This window comes from Cetorhinus maximus, chromosome 5 (assembly GCF_964194155.1).
Source record: "Cetorhinus maximus chromosome 5, sCetMax3.hap1.1, whole genome shotgun sequence".
Classification (NCBI taxonomy): domain Eukaryota; kingdom Metazoa; phylum Chordata; class Chondrichthyes; order Lamniformes; family Cetorhinidae; genus Cetorhinus; species Cetorhinus maximus.
The window spans coordinates 120,872,066-120,887,533 of record NC_135883.1 but is presented as its reverse complement, the minus strand read 5'-3'; the positions used below and the strand labels follow the sequence as shown (position 1 = coordinate 120,887,533).

Genomic DNA, 15,468 nt, shown 5'->3' with positions numbered 1-15,468 from the left:
GTGACTGTCCTTGAGTTTGGCATCAAAGAGCCCAAGCAAAATTGGAGTCAATGGAAATCAGGGGGGAAACTCTCCACTGGTTGGATTCATACCTAGCACAAAGGAAGATGGTTGTAGTTGTTGGAGGTCAATTATCTCAGTCCAAACAGCATATGCAGCAAGTGATAGACAGAGCTAAGCGATCGCACAACCAACGGATCAGATCTAAGCTCTGCAGTCCGGCACATCCAGTTGTGAATGGTGGTGGACAATTAAACAACTCACTGGAGGAAGAGGCTCCACAAATATCCCCATCCTCAATGATGGAGGAGCCGAGCACGGCAGTGCAAAAGATAAGGCTGAAGCATTCTCAACAATCTTCAGCCAGAAGCGCCCAGTGGATGATCTATCTCAGCCTCCTCCAGAGGTCACCAGCATCACAGATGCCAGTCTTCAGCCAATTTGATTCACTCCACGTGATATCAAGAAACGGATGAAGGCACTGGATACTGCAAAGGCTATGGGCCCTGACAATATTCTGGCAATAGTACTAAAGACTTGTGCTCCTGAACTGGCCGCGCCCCTAGCCAAGCTGTTCCAGTACAGCTACGACATTGGCATCTACCTGGCTATGTGGAAAATTGCCCAGGTATGTCCTGTGCACAAAGCAGGACAAATCCAACCCGGCCAATTACCGTCCCATCAGCCCACTCTCCATCATCAGTACAGTAATGGAAGGGGTCATCAACAGTGCTTTCAAGTGGCACTTACTTAGCAATAACCTGCTCACTGATGCCCAGTTTGGGTTCCGCCAGGGCCACTTAGCTTCTGACCTTGTTACAGCCTTGGTTCAAACATGGACAAAAGAGTTGAACTCCCAAGGTGAGGTGAGAGTGACTGCCCTTGACATCAAGGCAGCATTTGACCGAGTGTGGCATCAAGGAGCCCTAGCAAAACTGGAGTCAATGGGAATCAGGGGGAAAACTCTCTGCTGGTTGGAGTCATACCTAGCACAAAGGAAAATGGTTGTGGTTGTTGGAGGTCAGTCATTTCAGCTCCAGGACATCACTGCAGGAGTTCCTCAGGGTAATGTCCTAGGCCCAGCCATCTTCAGCTGCTTCATCAATGACCTTCCTTCCATCATAAGGTCAGAAGTGGGGATGTTCGCTGACGATTGCACAATGTTCAGCACCATTTGCGACTCCTAAGATACTGAAGCAGTCCATGTCCAAATGTAGAAAGACCTGGACAATATCCAGGCTTGGGCTGACAAGCGGCAAGAAATATTTGTGCAACACAAGTGTCAGGCAATGACCATCTCCAACAAGAGAGAATCCAACCATTGCCCCTTGACGTTCAATAGCATTGACATCACTGAATCCCCCACTATCAACATCCTGGGAGTTACCATTGCCCAGAAGCTGAATTGCACTAGCATATAAATACTGTGGCTACAAGGGCAGGTCAGAGGCTAGGAATCCTGCTCCAAGGAACACCACCACCTTGGAAGTTCCCCTCCAAGTCACTCACCATCCTGACTTGGAAATAAATCACTGTTCCTTCATTGTCGCTCGGTCAAAATCCTGGAACTCCCTTCCTAACAGCACTGTAGGTGTACCTACACCACATGGACTGCAGTGGTTCAAGAGAGCAGCTCACCACCACCTTCTCAAGGGCAACTAGGGATGGGCAATAAATGCTGGCCCAGCCAGCGAAGCCCACACCCCATGAATGAATTAAAAGAAAAGTATCCCTTGTCTCCAAACACATTCCCTCTGGTTCCTCCAAGTGGCCTAAAAATAACAGGAACATCTGATTGCCTCAGAATGAAGGTATTGTGGCTGCTGCTGGGATAGTGGCATTCAATGACATCATGATCTGGGCATGGTCACACACAACAGCATGTGGAGTGTTAGTCCTTGTGGTCCTTTACCACTCCGCATTTATACTGTGACCTGCACGTGTACAGTTCATGCTTCCTTGCAGCTTTGGGAATCCTGGTATCCTGGCAATGCCATGTGCCTGCTCATCCTGCTTCTATTGGTAAGTGAGAAGACAATGAAGTCCCTTGTCCTGACATTCAGGGCATCTGTCATCACCCTGATGCAATGGTGGACAGTGAATTGGGAAATGTTGGCCATGTCTTCTGTTACCCAGTGAAAGGATTGCTTGCATAGAACTTACATACGAACATATGAAATAGGAGCAGAAGTAAGTGATTCGGATCCCTCGAGCCTGCTTCGCCACTCATAAGATCATGGCTGATCTGTTTATGTTTCAAGTTGCACATTCCCATTTTTCCCCAATAGCCTTTGATTCCCTTGCCTAACAAGAATCTATCTACAGAAAATGCTGTAAATATTGGCACTATCAGCACATACTTTCGTCTTTACCATTGCCATTAACACTCCCTTTGTCTTGTGTCCATGACATCTTTGTCAATCTCTTCTTTGTCCCCACCTGGCGCTGACTTTCTATCCTGCTTTATCTGCTCCACCCTCCTTAAACAGTATAAAATCCAACACATCTATTTCTCGTCAGCTCTGAAGAAGAGTCATATGGACTCAAAACCTTAACTCTGTTTCTCTCTCCACAGATGCTGTCAGACCTGCTGAATTTTCCAGCATTTTGTTTTTATTTCAGATTTCCAACATCCGCAGTATTTTGTTTTTAAGAATCTATCTATCTCTGCCTTAAAAATATTTGATAACCCGTTTCCACTGTCTTCTGAGGCAGAGAGTTCCAAAGCCGCACAGCCCTCAGTGAGAAAAATTCCCCTCATCTCTGTCCTACAAGGGCAACCCCTAATTTCAAAATAGTGCCCTGAAGTCCTGGACTCACCCACATGAGGAAACATCCTTTCCATGTCCACCTTTTTGGGACCGTTCGGGATCTTATATACTTCAATCAAGTCACCCCTCACTCTTCTAAATTCCAGTGGAAACAAGCCCAGCCTGTCCAACCTACCCACAAGACAACCTGCTCATTCCAGGTATCAATCTAGTAAACCTCCTTTGAACCGTCTCCCATGCATTTACATCCTTCCTTAAATGAGGAGACAAAAGCTGCACACAGTATTCGAGATGTGGTCTCACCAATGTATAAATGAAACGTAACGCCCTTCTTTTTATGTTCAATCCCTCTCATAATAAAGGATAGCATTCCATTCGCCTTCTTGATTATGTGCTGCACCTGCATACTAACATTTTGTGACTCTTGCACTAAAACATCTAGATCCCTCTGTACCTCGGAATTCTGAGCATTTAGGTAATACTCTGCTTTTTTATTTTTCCTGTCAAAATTTCACGTTTTCCCACATTATACTCCATCTGCCAGATTTTTGCCCACTCACCTATCTACATCCGTCTGCAAACTCCTTATGTCTTCTCACAACATACTTTCCTGCTTATCTTTGTGTCGTCTGCAAATTTAGCTACCATGCCTTCACTCCCCTCGTCAAAGTCATTGATGCAAATTGTAAAAAGTTGAGGCCCCAGCATAGACCTCTGTGGGACTCCACTCGTCACATCCTGCCAAGCAGCCAAAGACCCATTTATGCATACGCTCTGCTTTCTGCCAGCTAGTCAATCTTCTATCCGTGCAAATATGTTACCCCTTACAACATGAGCTTTTATTTTCTGCAATAACTTTTGATGACGCACCTTATCAAATGCCTTCTGGAAATCCAAGTGCAGTACATCTACAGGCTCCCCTTTATCCACAGCTCATGTTACTCTTTCAAAGGACTCTAATAAATTGGTTAAACATGATTTCCTTTTCACAAAACCATGCTGATGCTTCCCGATTACCCTGAGTTTTTCTAAGCGCCCAGCTATAACCTCTTTAATGATCGATTCTAACACCTTCCCCACGACAGACATCAAGCTAACTGGTTTATGGTCTCCTGTTTTCTGCCTCCCTTCCTTATATTTGCTACTTTCCAGTCTGATGGAACCTTTCCAGAGTCTAACGAATTTTGGAAAATTAACACCAACGCATCTACTATCTCATTAGCCACCTCTTTTAAAACTCTAGGATGAAGTCCATCTGGACCTGGAGACCTGTCAGCCCACAGCTCCATCAGTTTGCTCAGTGCCGCTCCCCCTATGATTGTAATTTCACCACGTTCCTCTCTCCCTTCCACCTCCTGATTTTTAGCTATTACTGGAATGTTTCTTTGTATCTTCTATAGTGAAGGCAGAAGCAAAATATTTGTTCATTTCATCCTCCATTTCCTTATTATCTACTGCTAACTTCCCATTCTCACTTTCTCGAGGGCCAAAACTCACTTTACTTACTCTTTTCCTTTTTAAATACCTGCAGAAACTCTTGCTATCCGTTTTTACATTTCTAGCTAGCTTCCTCTCATACTCTAATTTCTTTCTCCTGATTAACCTTTTAGTCATTCTCTGTCGTTCTTTATATTTAGACTAATCGTGGGACTAAAATTAGTATTTTAAACTGGATGTAAAATTCAATCATACTGTGGTCGCTGCCACCTGGGGGTGCCTTTACTCTGAGGTAATTGATTAATCCTGTCACAATACACAGTATAACTTGTTCTCTAGTTGGTTCCAGAACGTGCTGTTCTAAGAAACTATCTTGAAAGCAGTCTATGAGCTCCTCATCCAGGCTACTACTGCAAATCTGATTTTTCCAGTTTATATGTAGATTAAAGTCACCCATGTTATTGCCATCACTTTATCACATATACCCAATATTTTTCTTGTACACTTTGTCCTACATTGTGATTACTGATAGGGGGCCTGTAGATCATTCCCACTGGTGATTTCTTTCCAACCAAACCAATTCTACATCCTGATCTCCTGAATCAAGGTCACCTCTAACAATTGCACAAATGCCATTGTTGATTAACAGTGCTACCCCTCCACCTTTACCTAGCTTCCTATTCTTTTTGAATGTCAAATACCCCTCAATATTCAGGACCCAATTCTTGTCATCCTGCAGCCACACCTCTGTAATGGCTATTAGATCATATTTATTTAATTCAATGTGTGCTATCAATTTGTTTACTTTGTTATGAATGCTATGCACATTCAGATACAGCCTTTAGTTTTGCCTTTTAGTTATCTTTGTAACACCTAGTCTCGATTGTTGGCGTATTCTTAGGTTTTTTTCTCTCTGTCCCTTCCTTCTATTTTCTGACCCTCATCTCCCATATTACTATTTTCCTCTCTTACCTTGTATCTACTCTTTGATATACACATCTTTTCACATTTGATCCCTCACCCCACTATTTAGTTTTAAACCCTCTCTACTTCCTTATTATACCATTCACAAGAACACTGGTCCCAGCACAGTTCAGAAGTAGACTGTCCCAGTGGTACAGTACCCACTTTCTCCAGCACTGGTGCCAGTGCTCCACAAACTGGAACCCACTTCTCCCACACCAGTCTTTGAGCCACATATTCATCTCTCTACTTTTATGACCCCTATGCCAATTTCCACGTAGCTCAGATAATAATCCAGAGATTATAACCTTTGAGGCTCTGCTTTTTAATTTAGTGCCTAGCTCCTCATACTGTCTATGCAGAAACTCTTTTCTAGTTCTACCTATGTTGTTGGTACCTACATGGACCATGACAATTGGATCATCCCCCTCCCACTGCACGTGCTTCTCCGACCCTGAGCAGATGTCCCAAACCCTGGGACTGGGCAGGCAACACAGCCATCTGGATTCTCGCTCTTAGCTGCAGAGAACAGTGTCAACCCCCTTTATTATACTGTCCCCTACTACACTACATTCCTTTTTGCACCCCCACTTGAATGGTTTCCTGTACCACGGTGCCATGGTCAGTTTGGTCATCCACCCTGCAGCTCCCCCTCTCATTCAAACAAGCTGAGGGAACTTCAAATCTGTTGGACAATTGCAGAAGTTCACATTCCACACTCCTGCCCTCTGGATCCCCATACTTGCCTCACACAGTCACACCCTCCTATCCAAATCAAAAGATCCTATCCTAGGTGGCGTGACTGCCTCCTGGTACAAAGCATCCAGGTAACTTTCCCCTTCCCTGATGTGTCGCAGAATCTGTAGCTCAGCCTCCAGCTCAATCACTTTGAGCCGAAGTTCCTCGAGCTGCAAACACTCACTGCAGACTTGTTTGCCCTGGATCGCAATGGTGTCCAGGAGCTCCCACATGCTGCAGCCTTGACACATCACCAGTCCTGCCATCCTTAATGTGTTTTAATTAATCACTTAGTTATATTATTCACTTATTTATGTTGCTTTTTTATATATTTTATTAACTTTATCACCAATTTGTATACTATTTTCCACCTCAGGAATAAAATAGACCTTAACCACTTACAAGATACTCACCAAACAGCTCCTTTCCCTGTAGTAGAGTAAGTACCAATTCCTACAGGGTGAGAAAGCTGGAAAAAGCAAAGCAAAGGAAAGGAACATGTCCTCCCCCCACCACCCCTCCTTTCACCGAACTCTCAGCTTTGCACTCAGTTTCCTTAGCTGCACTCATTTGCCAAGGCTACACTAAAGGACCCTGAGCTTATAGCTTGCTGAACTGGGGCTAGAGAATCCAGATTCAACCAGTTAGCTAATTAACTACTCAGCTCTCACAGCAGAGTATGTTTACCTTGTCTAAGCTGCAAGAAAGAAAGAAACTTAGTATACTTAAACAGTATTTTCCAGTTACTGCTAATTACAGACTAGATTAGATTTTAAGAACAAAGTTAACACTTGAGAGCGACGGTGACCTTGTTAGCCAATGGCAGCACTGTTTTCACCTTTATTGTATAGCTGTAGGTTCTGATGAAGAAAGTGGCTCACTTCCTTGCTGATTCGCAGATGCATGATTATTGTTCCTGACTAAAGTGACTTTAGGAGAAATGCTCCCTGAAGACCTTTGCTGGATAGGGCTTTCTGTGGACAGCATTCCTCCTTCTCTCTCTGTGTACAGCTTTCCCTCTTTGCAGTCTGTGCTCCTGTCATGTTGCAGCCCAAGGAGGACTGAAATTATAGCTCCCATAACTCTAGCAGCCTTTCTGCATACAGGGCAGAAAATCCCTCTGATCTCCCTGGCATGATGTATCAACATTCCCTTCAGAGTAACAAATCAAAACTCCTCCAAGAACACAACACACAGTACTTCCACAAACTTTGCAAGACCAGAATTAAGTCAAAAGCACCTCACCTGCAAGTTGGACAGCTGACCTTTTAAGTATCGCCAATGGGGTATCCTTCGTGTTGCTGAACGCACATGATGAGGAGCCATCATTAACTGACCTGTGCGGTTCAAATTGGCAGAATGTGCCAATTAACCATAAACATGCATAATTGCTGGTGGGCAGGCTCAGGTTTGCCCTCCCCACGATGACCTCAGTGTTTCCTCACTCCTGGCGCCATATTTAAAGCGCACCAGTGCGCAGTCTACAGACCAGGACTGCTCCAGGCAACAGATGGCCCCAAAAGCAAAGAAGTCTGTAGCCCCCAAATTTAATGATACCTCTCTGGGCACCTGCTGGACACAGTGGAAGGCCGCTGTGAACTCCTCTACCCTCGCTCTGGCTGCATGAGGTCCACCAGAGTCACCAAATGGAAGGTGGTGGCAGTGGCGGTCAATGCCACTGGAGTACAGGGGAGGTCAGCCATCCAGTGCAGGAAGAGGATGAATGCTCTCATCCATTCCGCCAGGGTAAATCAACCACCTCATCGCTCTCAACTCTCTCACTTGCAAACCCAGCACAAATCCACAGGGATCTCAGACCTCAAGGGACAACACCACTAACTCACACACGCCCTCACATCTCCATCAGGGTCATATCCTCTGGAGCTCGCATCCTCTTCCCGTCCATGGCTCCACTCACCACACAAACATTCCACGCAGTGCCATGTGTGCTGCTCACACTTTCTCCATCTGTTGACAAACAGGAGAAGCTGGCTCGCAGCAGAAGGGAGTGGCCCACAGTAGACCCATCAATCACTTTGAGGAGCATGCCATCACGCTGACTGGTGAGGATGTGCAGCGATGATGAGGTCGGTGGCAAACACCCACATGAGGATCCTGCACCACGTCATCCCTCTCTCAACATAATTGTGAGTGCTCTCTCCCCTGTGAGAGGGGGACTGTGCTAACATGCACTAATCATCTCAACTTTGGTTGACAGTCTCTCAGTCTCTCAGCTCCATCCAGGTCCCCACCTCCAGCATGGAGGACCTCAGCTCCATCCAGGTCCTCACCTTCAGCCAAGAGGACCTCAGCTTCATCCAGGTCCACACCTCCAGCCAGAAGGACACCTCCTCCATTGAAGAGCTGGAAATAAGAAGCCTGGATGACCTGTCACAGTGCTTACACACACCGTCCACCAGCACCGAGACACACACCTCGGTGAGACCTAGATCTAGAGCAGGCTCGGGTTCACAATCTAGTGATCATTGCACGGGCACGTGTCCGCAGCAGGAGGAGGCAGGTTCAGCCGAGCTCCCTGGCACTCGGAAGACTGCTGGGGAAGAGGTATCTGTGAGGTCCAAGTCAGATGACAATCCTCTGAATTTGGTCTTCCAACTCATCGTGGAGTGTCAGCAGAAGGCGGGGGAACATCATGCAGAACTGCTGGAAGCCCTCAACAGTGATCAGTGGCTGGAATGTGCCTGCCTGCTCTCTGATGAAGTGGTGCCTACATGTACACATGTAGAGGTCTCCATGGGAAGGATGGTGGACGCCATGGAGACCCTGGTCCAGCAGAACTTGAAGGTGCATGCAGACCTGCACTCCATCACGGGAGCCATGGGTGAATTCCTGCAGTGGCAATGCAAGAGGGAAACAGGGCACCTCGACGTCTCTCCAGGTGCTCCTTCCTCTCAAGGGTTCAGGCTGGGGCCCTCAGGCACCCGAGGGAAGCAGAGCAGCAGCTGAACACCCCTGGGTCATCCACTCAGGAATCTCAGAGGCTGCCCGTTCCCTCCGAGTCCCCTTTGCCTGTGATCCTTCAACCTCGTCCTCTGTCACTGCAGAGGGAGCAGTGGCCAACAGGAGGACAGCCAAAGCAAGCTGGGGCTCTCAAGGCCTCGGGTCTCCAGAGGACGCACGCTGAAGTCATCAGAGGCAACAGGACCAACCATTGCACAGGCTGTCTCCACCCCTGCTGCAGATGTCAGGGCAGTGCCTAGAAGAAGTGATAGGCCTAGAAAAGTTAAGAAATTCTGAACACAAGTGGTTGCATAGGTGAACAAATTTTTTCTTTTATAATCTGGAAATATATTCACTTTCAGTGAATAATGTGTAATGTTGTCTTTCAGCTTCATTTACAGGCTTCGCGAATCCTCCCATTCCCCCCTCCCCTGCCACTAGCAGTTCAGCCACAGTCATCAGAGGCAACAGGACCAACCTGGATCACGAGTGATTCTGGAGGGAGAAGTGTGTGTGGGGCATGTGACAAGGCCTATCGGAGTCTCGTGCGAGCACTCTCTCACGCACGTGGAGCCGTCATCCTCACACACATCTCACTGTCCTGAGCATTTTGAATGCTGCCTGCTGGGGTTCTCTTTCAGTTGTCCATCTGAGCTGACCTGCATCTCCGCTCACCCACTGATTGCAGAACCTGTGCCCGTCCAACAAGAGATTTTGACAGCCATGGTTGTCGTTAAGTTTCTAATCAGCTCCCCCGTCCTTTCCCCTTCCCCAGTCACCCATGTCCTTTCCCGCACCACTGTAGGCCATCCTGGCATCACCTTTCACCCCCCAACATCACCTACCAACCTGAACTCTTTGCTTTCCAGGATGTCCAGGTGAATATGCAGGTTCCCTACCTACCCGAGAATCCCATCCCCATCTACACTGACCTCCCTAACCTCCTCCTTCCTACCTCCAGGGTCTGTGTCTGCCTCCGTGTCCCCACCAACCACCCTCGGCGTCCCTTCTACCGCTACTGATACACCCTCACCCTCCCAGCCTTCCAGCTCACTCTGCCCTCTCTTATTCTCACCATTTCCTCCTACCACGCCCACCCTAATTTCACTCCCCAGGAGGCAGTCATTGACCCCATAGACCCCTCCCTTGCATGTCCACCTGGACATCTCTCCCTCACCTTACCCCCTCCTCCCTCTGGACACCTCCCCCCCACCCTCGTCGGACTCCTTTTCACCCTCTGGACTCCTTCCCCCCTCCGCACTCCTTTCCTTACACCTTTCTCCCCCCTTACACCAACTCCCCCACTTGCCGCATTCTCCCCCGTTACCCCCTCCTCCCCCCCATACTCCCTCCTTCAATCCAACGCCTTTGTCCCAACCTCACCCCCCTGAAACCTTTGCTCCCCATCCCCAACCCAGTACACCTTCCTCTCCCAGGCAAACCTAGACCATCCTCTCCCACCGACCACCCTCCCACACTTTCCTCTCCCTCTCTCAGCTGAACCTTTCTCTCCCCCGCCTCACCGATCATCCGTAGCAGCCCATGACCAAGACCATGATGTTCCGAAGCAGACCCCAGACATCAACGGTGACCTCCCACCTTCCATGAGTTGCTTCACGGCGGAACCATGTCCATGAGAATCCGCCCAGTAGGTGATGCACATGTTCCTCCAGGGCCCGGTAGCTGTAGGGTTCCAGCATCTTCTGCTCCTCGGATATCCGCGATCTGAGCAAGGCCCTATAGGTAGGTCCTGATTTCTGCACGTAACACTTGTTTAGATGTTTTCTGTGCTGGCGTGTTTTCCCTCTGGCATAATGGTAAATCTGGCTTGAGGGAATGATTCCGATCAGGCCTTACTTTGCATCCCATTAGCGGGATGCAGAGTAGGTTCACGCCAGCCTCCAGCGGGATTGGTGTTCCACCATGGCGGACACCATCGGATAATCCTGCTGTGCTTTCACTCCGGCGTGAAACCGATTTTTGGCCTTCTTGCCATCTTGTCCCCACCACCCCCCTGCCCGCCATTACGCCTGATGCCAATGGGGCTGGAAAATTCTGGCCACAGAGTCAAAATTTGTGGTCTTTATGTTCTGTACTTGAGAAATCTGGTGTCAGTTACATATCCTTTTCCATTAAGGCTAGGAGGGGGAATAAAGCTGTTAAATACTCATGTTAGGCAGTCACTTCACTTAACCCTGTACAGCATCCCCTGTACACAAGTAAATAATGCATTCCAAATATATTATGCACCATGGAAATGAATAACTGTAGATGAATTGGTGGTTGCAATGAAGTGAGAGATGTTGGTAGGCAATATTAGCTACAGTAGGAATGAAAAAGACACTTATTAAAAAATGCCATCAGTTAAAAAAAGTCTTCGAATTCATATATTGCAGTTGAAGAACAAAACATAAATTTGTACAATAAAGGCACATTTTTAATGCTATCAGAATAACATTTCCCATGCTCATGCCATAAGTAAGTAGCATTGCATGTAGGTTCATATTGTACTCAGACTTAAATCACTATTAATACTTTAATGCTCAAGCATCTACTTCATCTGCCATAATAATGTTCCATTTAACCTTCCACAGCTGAAGCCTACATTTTCCGTTCAATATCTCTCAATGCAATTAGCACCGTTGTGGTAGGATTACATTTAATTTGATGAAAGAAGGATTCCAATACCATTGCTCACCATTTTCCCAGTTTCCCTGCCCTGCTTTCATAACAATATTGACTAATTCTTAAAACTCAGTTAAAACCATTGATTGCTTCTGATTGTGCCACCGAGCAATTTAGATGATTTATTTTACTGTGGTTCTTTTCACTTCATTACAATCACCATTTCATCAACAGTTGTTCATTTGCATTGTTGCATATTATATGTGGAATGCATTATTTACTTGTGTACAGGGGTGATGCTGTATGCGGTTAAGTGAAGCTACTGCCCAATATGAATAATTAATAGCTTTAATCCCCCTCCTAACCTTAGTTGAAAAAGATTGACGTGTAACTGACACCGGATTTCTCAAGTAGAAAACATTCAGTGCATACCATACTGCCATTTTCAACGTTAAAAAGCACTACTCATTCCCTCCTCTGAAAAAAAATGTTTCTCTCAAATATACTCCTTACCCTTTGTTTTACAACTTTGTTGCCATTCTTTAATCAATTTCTGAGCTGTTGGAGCAGAGAATGGGAAAGATGTGGATTGAGCTTCTGATCAGTTTCTACTCTGTTATTGAGGAGGAATGCCTTTCTTCCAAGAAGCACTAGTAAGTGCCCTGGCCAAGAACTAGGAAAACACATCGAACAAGTGGACAAGCTTGAGTGTCAGGCAAAGTTGGAATTGAACGAATGGCCGCCTGGCTGAAAATCAAGGGCTTAACTAACTGAGCTATCAGGCACAGGCTTTAGAATGCTTTTAACCTTTTCTTTTCTATTCATTTTGTTTAAAACAAATTCACATATAAACTGACAAGTCAATGTAAATCTGAGGGATCAATTGTCGCATCAAAACGGAATACAGAATCATTCTTTTTCCAAATAAATGAAGAATTTCCTCTGAATAATTAATATAATTTACCATTTGAATGCTGCACAACAACTTTAATTTTAATGATTTTGCTTTTATATTATGGTTAATTTTAATGATGTGTGTATTAACCAGTACAACAGAGTTTGACATAATTAACAGAAAACTTATGATAGGAACATTTAAAATCTGTATTTGCCCTCTAATCATCAAAAGGCTTTTATTTACCCCTGTGAAAATCACTAAACATGAAGTTTGATAGGGTTCCCATAAATCTGAAAACATATTTTGCAAACCTTTAGATACTAAGCCAAATTAATTTCTTCTGTAGACTATAAAATATCCGTACCTCTAGATCATTGAAAAATAAATGTGTGTCAGCCAGATTGAAAATCATTTCTTCCATTCGAAGTCCAAGTGTAACAGCTATAGGTGGATCCTGTAAATCAAACATATCCATCAGAACCAGCATACTGCATTGGAAATTCCAACACTTACTCCACTGTTTTCACAGTCTTTTTAAATAACAAAAATGAAATAGGGCTGGATTTTTATGCTGAGGTCTCCCCGCACCCTAGAGTAAATATTGGGGGCAAACCCACCTCCCTCTGATTGGCTGGCTCACTCCACTTTAATTTTTTGGACAACGGCCCTTTAATTAGTATGAGGCAGGACCTCTGTCTGTCTCCAGGAGACGTCCAGCCTCGTACAACTGTCGTCCAATTGGAGATCAGCAGCTCTGCGTGATACCAGGATTGGTGACCACTGCCAGTATTGCAGGAAGCCCGTGAGGAAAAGGAACCGTGGATGTTCCCAAACCTAGGTAAGTCTGGGATCTCGCCAGGAGCAGGTTGGCAGGTCCCGGTGAGGTGGGGTGGGAGGACATGTTGGGCACAGGGGGCCTGGGAAGGAGGCACCCCCCTTTCACTGACCAGTAGCCTGCAGGGTTAAAACTGCTGGGCTACATGCTGGGCGCAGGCCTCTCCTGCCACCTGTTAAATTGGAGCAGTGGTGGGATGAGACCCTTAGTTAGGCAGTAATTGCCCACTTATCAGCCTCAACTGGCGGGTAGCCCACCCAATGTCACCCCTGCCACACATTAAATCGTGGCGGGCAGGGCGAGGTTGGGCCAGTCAATGGAGCGGATGCCACCGATAGCATGGCCTTCTAATTTGCGGCTCCGCCATTCAATAACATCATGGCTGATCTGATTGTGGCCTTAGCTCCACTCTCCTGTCTGCTCTCCATAACCCTTAACTCCCATGTTAGAATGTACACTCAACATATTGGCCAATCAGAAGGTAATGTGCATGCCTCCAGAGTGTTTTTCACTCTGATGGGCTCAGTTAATCAAGTGTGCAAAATCAATGTGCTTGAATTTCCTCAGTGTTTTATTATAAAATACTGCTTTATGATCAGATACTGGGAGGTACTTTTGAGTGGCCCTTTGATTATTTTTCTTACATGGTGAGATTAAGAACTATCTGTGGTGTGAACTGGGAGAAACCAGCAGTTTATTGGCATTTCAACCACACATTTAATATAATCTAAGCATTGAACAGAGATAAAGCAAACCAAGGAATATACCCACTTATGAATCCACAGTTTGAACCTGTGTGTCTTCCTCTTAAATATTGACTCATGAAGTTGTGGAGCTTTTGGGCTTATTGCTCTGATATAACATAACTCCGAATACTTAAGATACATTCACAACATTGGCTCTTTTAAGTTTTCTGCCCCTCACTGGGGAGGATTGGGCAGCAGCTCCATCAGTCCTGGCAGTGCCAAGAGCACATTAGTGGGTGCTGCTGGGACTGCAAGAGGAGGAGGGAGAAGGCTAAATGGATCAATGGATCCCTGGTACCAGGTAAGTCCGGGGTCTTGGGCAAGGAGGGTTTGAGCAGGTCAGGGAGGGGAATGTGTTGGGGGGGGGCGGTGGGGGGTTGTTTGGGGGGCATGGGTTTAAGGCTGCAGGCAGGTAGGAAGAAAGGGGCGGGGGTTCCATCTTTTGGGGGGGGCGGTCCCCCGATCCACAAAGGGCAGCCCCTGAAGATGGAAACCCCACATTGCTTCCTGCCCTTTGTCAATATTATTTAAAAATTCAGGCTGCCTGCTTCTGCCCAACTGCCCATGCCAAACGTTCTATGGTGTGGGCAGTGTATTATCAGGGTCAATTGACTTGGTAACAAGCCTAATTGACACTTGCTTATCTATTTAAATATGGCAGCAGGCTGCCAATTTTGGTGCTCACCCCCCACCCCCCAACTCATATGTGGGGCTGAGCTCAGGGGTGGGTGGGAAGGTGGTGGGCGTGATCCCCCCCTGTGCTAAAAACACACGCCTGGTAGGGGAACATAAAATGCAGCCCATTGAGTCCACTTTGATGAATAAACCATGGAGTTAAAATACATCATTACAACCTCAATTCTAAAATGTTAATTGAAATTGTTTTGGCCTATATACATCTGTTATGTTCATTCCGTGTGCTCCCTTAATGCAAACATTACAATTAATATGACTTTAGATATAGACAGTTAGAAATTTGCCAAATAAATTAAAAAATGGTATGAGTTATCAAAAAAAATGGCTAATTAGAACTTCTGGATGCAGAAAAAATTCTAAACAAACAACTACAGTCTCCATTGTCACTTGTCCTGTTCTGTCAGGAGCCATTATTTAAGGGCTCATCGTTTTTTTTTAAATTCTGCAGGTCAACTAGTTACTCAGCTGCAAAAGCCATTATCAAGCACAGGTCATAGCAGGTCAAATGCCAATCTTCTTTATTTGTTGTTATGGTAACTAACCTAACATAAAAACAGATTTACTATGAGATGTTTTGAATGAACATTATTATATGATAATTCACTGCACTTCTTGATTGAATGAAAATGTCTTCTTAAAACAATTCCATTACATTTCAGCAATATAATTACTTGTAGAAAAAAAAACATTTTGCTGTAAATGTGCAAACAAATAAAAAAAAGTCATTGCTAAATCTACTGTATTTGGTAAAATATTGATTTTTGTGAAGGTTTTTTTTAAGAATGGAGGGCTGAAAAA

The 15,468-nt window shown here is 45.6% G+C and overlaps 1 protein-coding gene across 7 annotated transcripts in view; it reads right to left on the bottom strand.

Moving 5' to 3' along the window:
• Positions 1-15,468, bottom strand: part of eya4 (EYA transcriptional coactivator and phosphatase 4) — a 460,934-nt gene that overhangs the window by 56,411 nt on the left and 389,055 nt on the right. For all 7 annotated transcript variants that reach the window (XM_078542404.1, XM_078542397.1, XM_078542398.1 and 4 more), the window contains one exon: positions 12,758-12,847. In XM_078542404.1, coding sequence (XP_078398530.1) covers positions 12,758-12,847 — 90 coding nt within the window. The remainder of the gene's footprint in view (positions 1-12,757; positions 12,848-15,468) is intronic.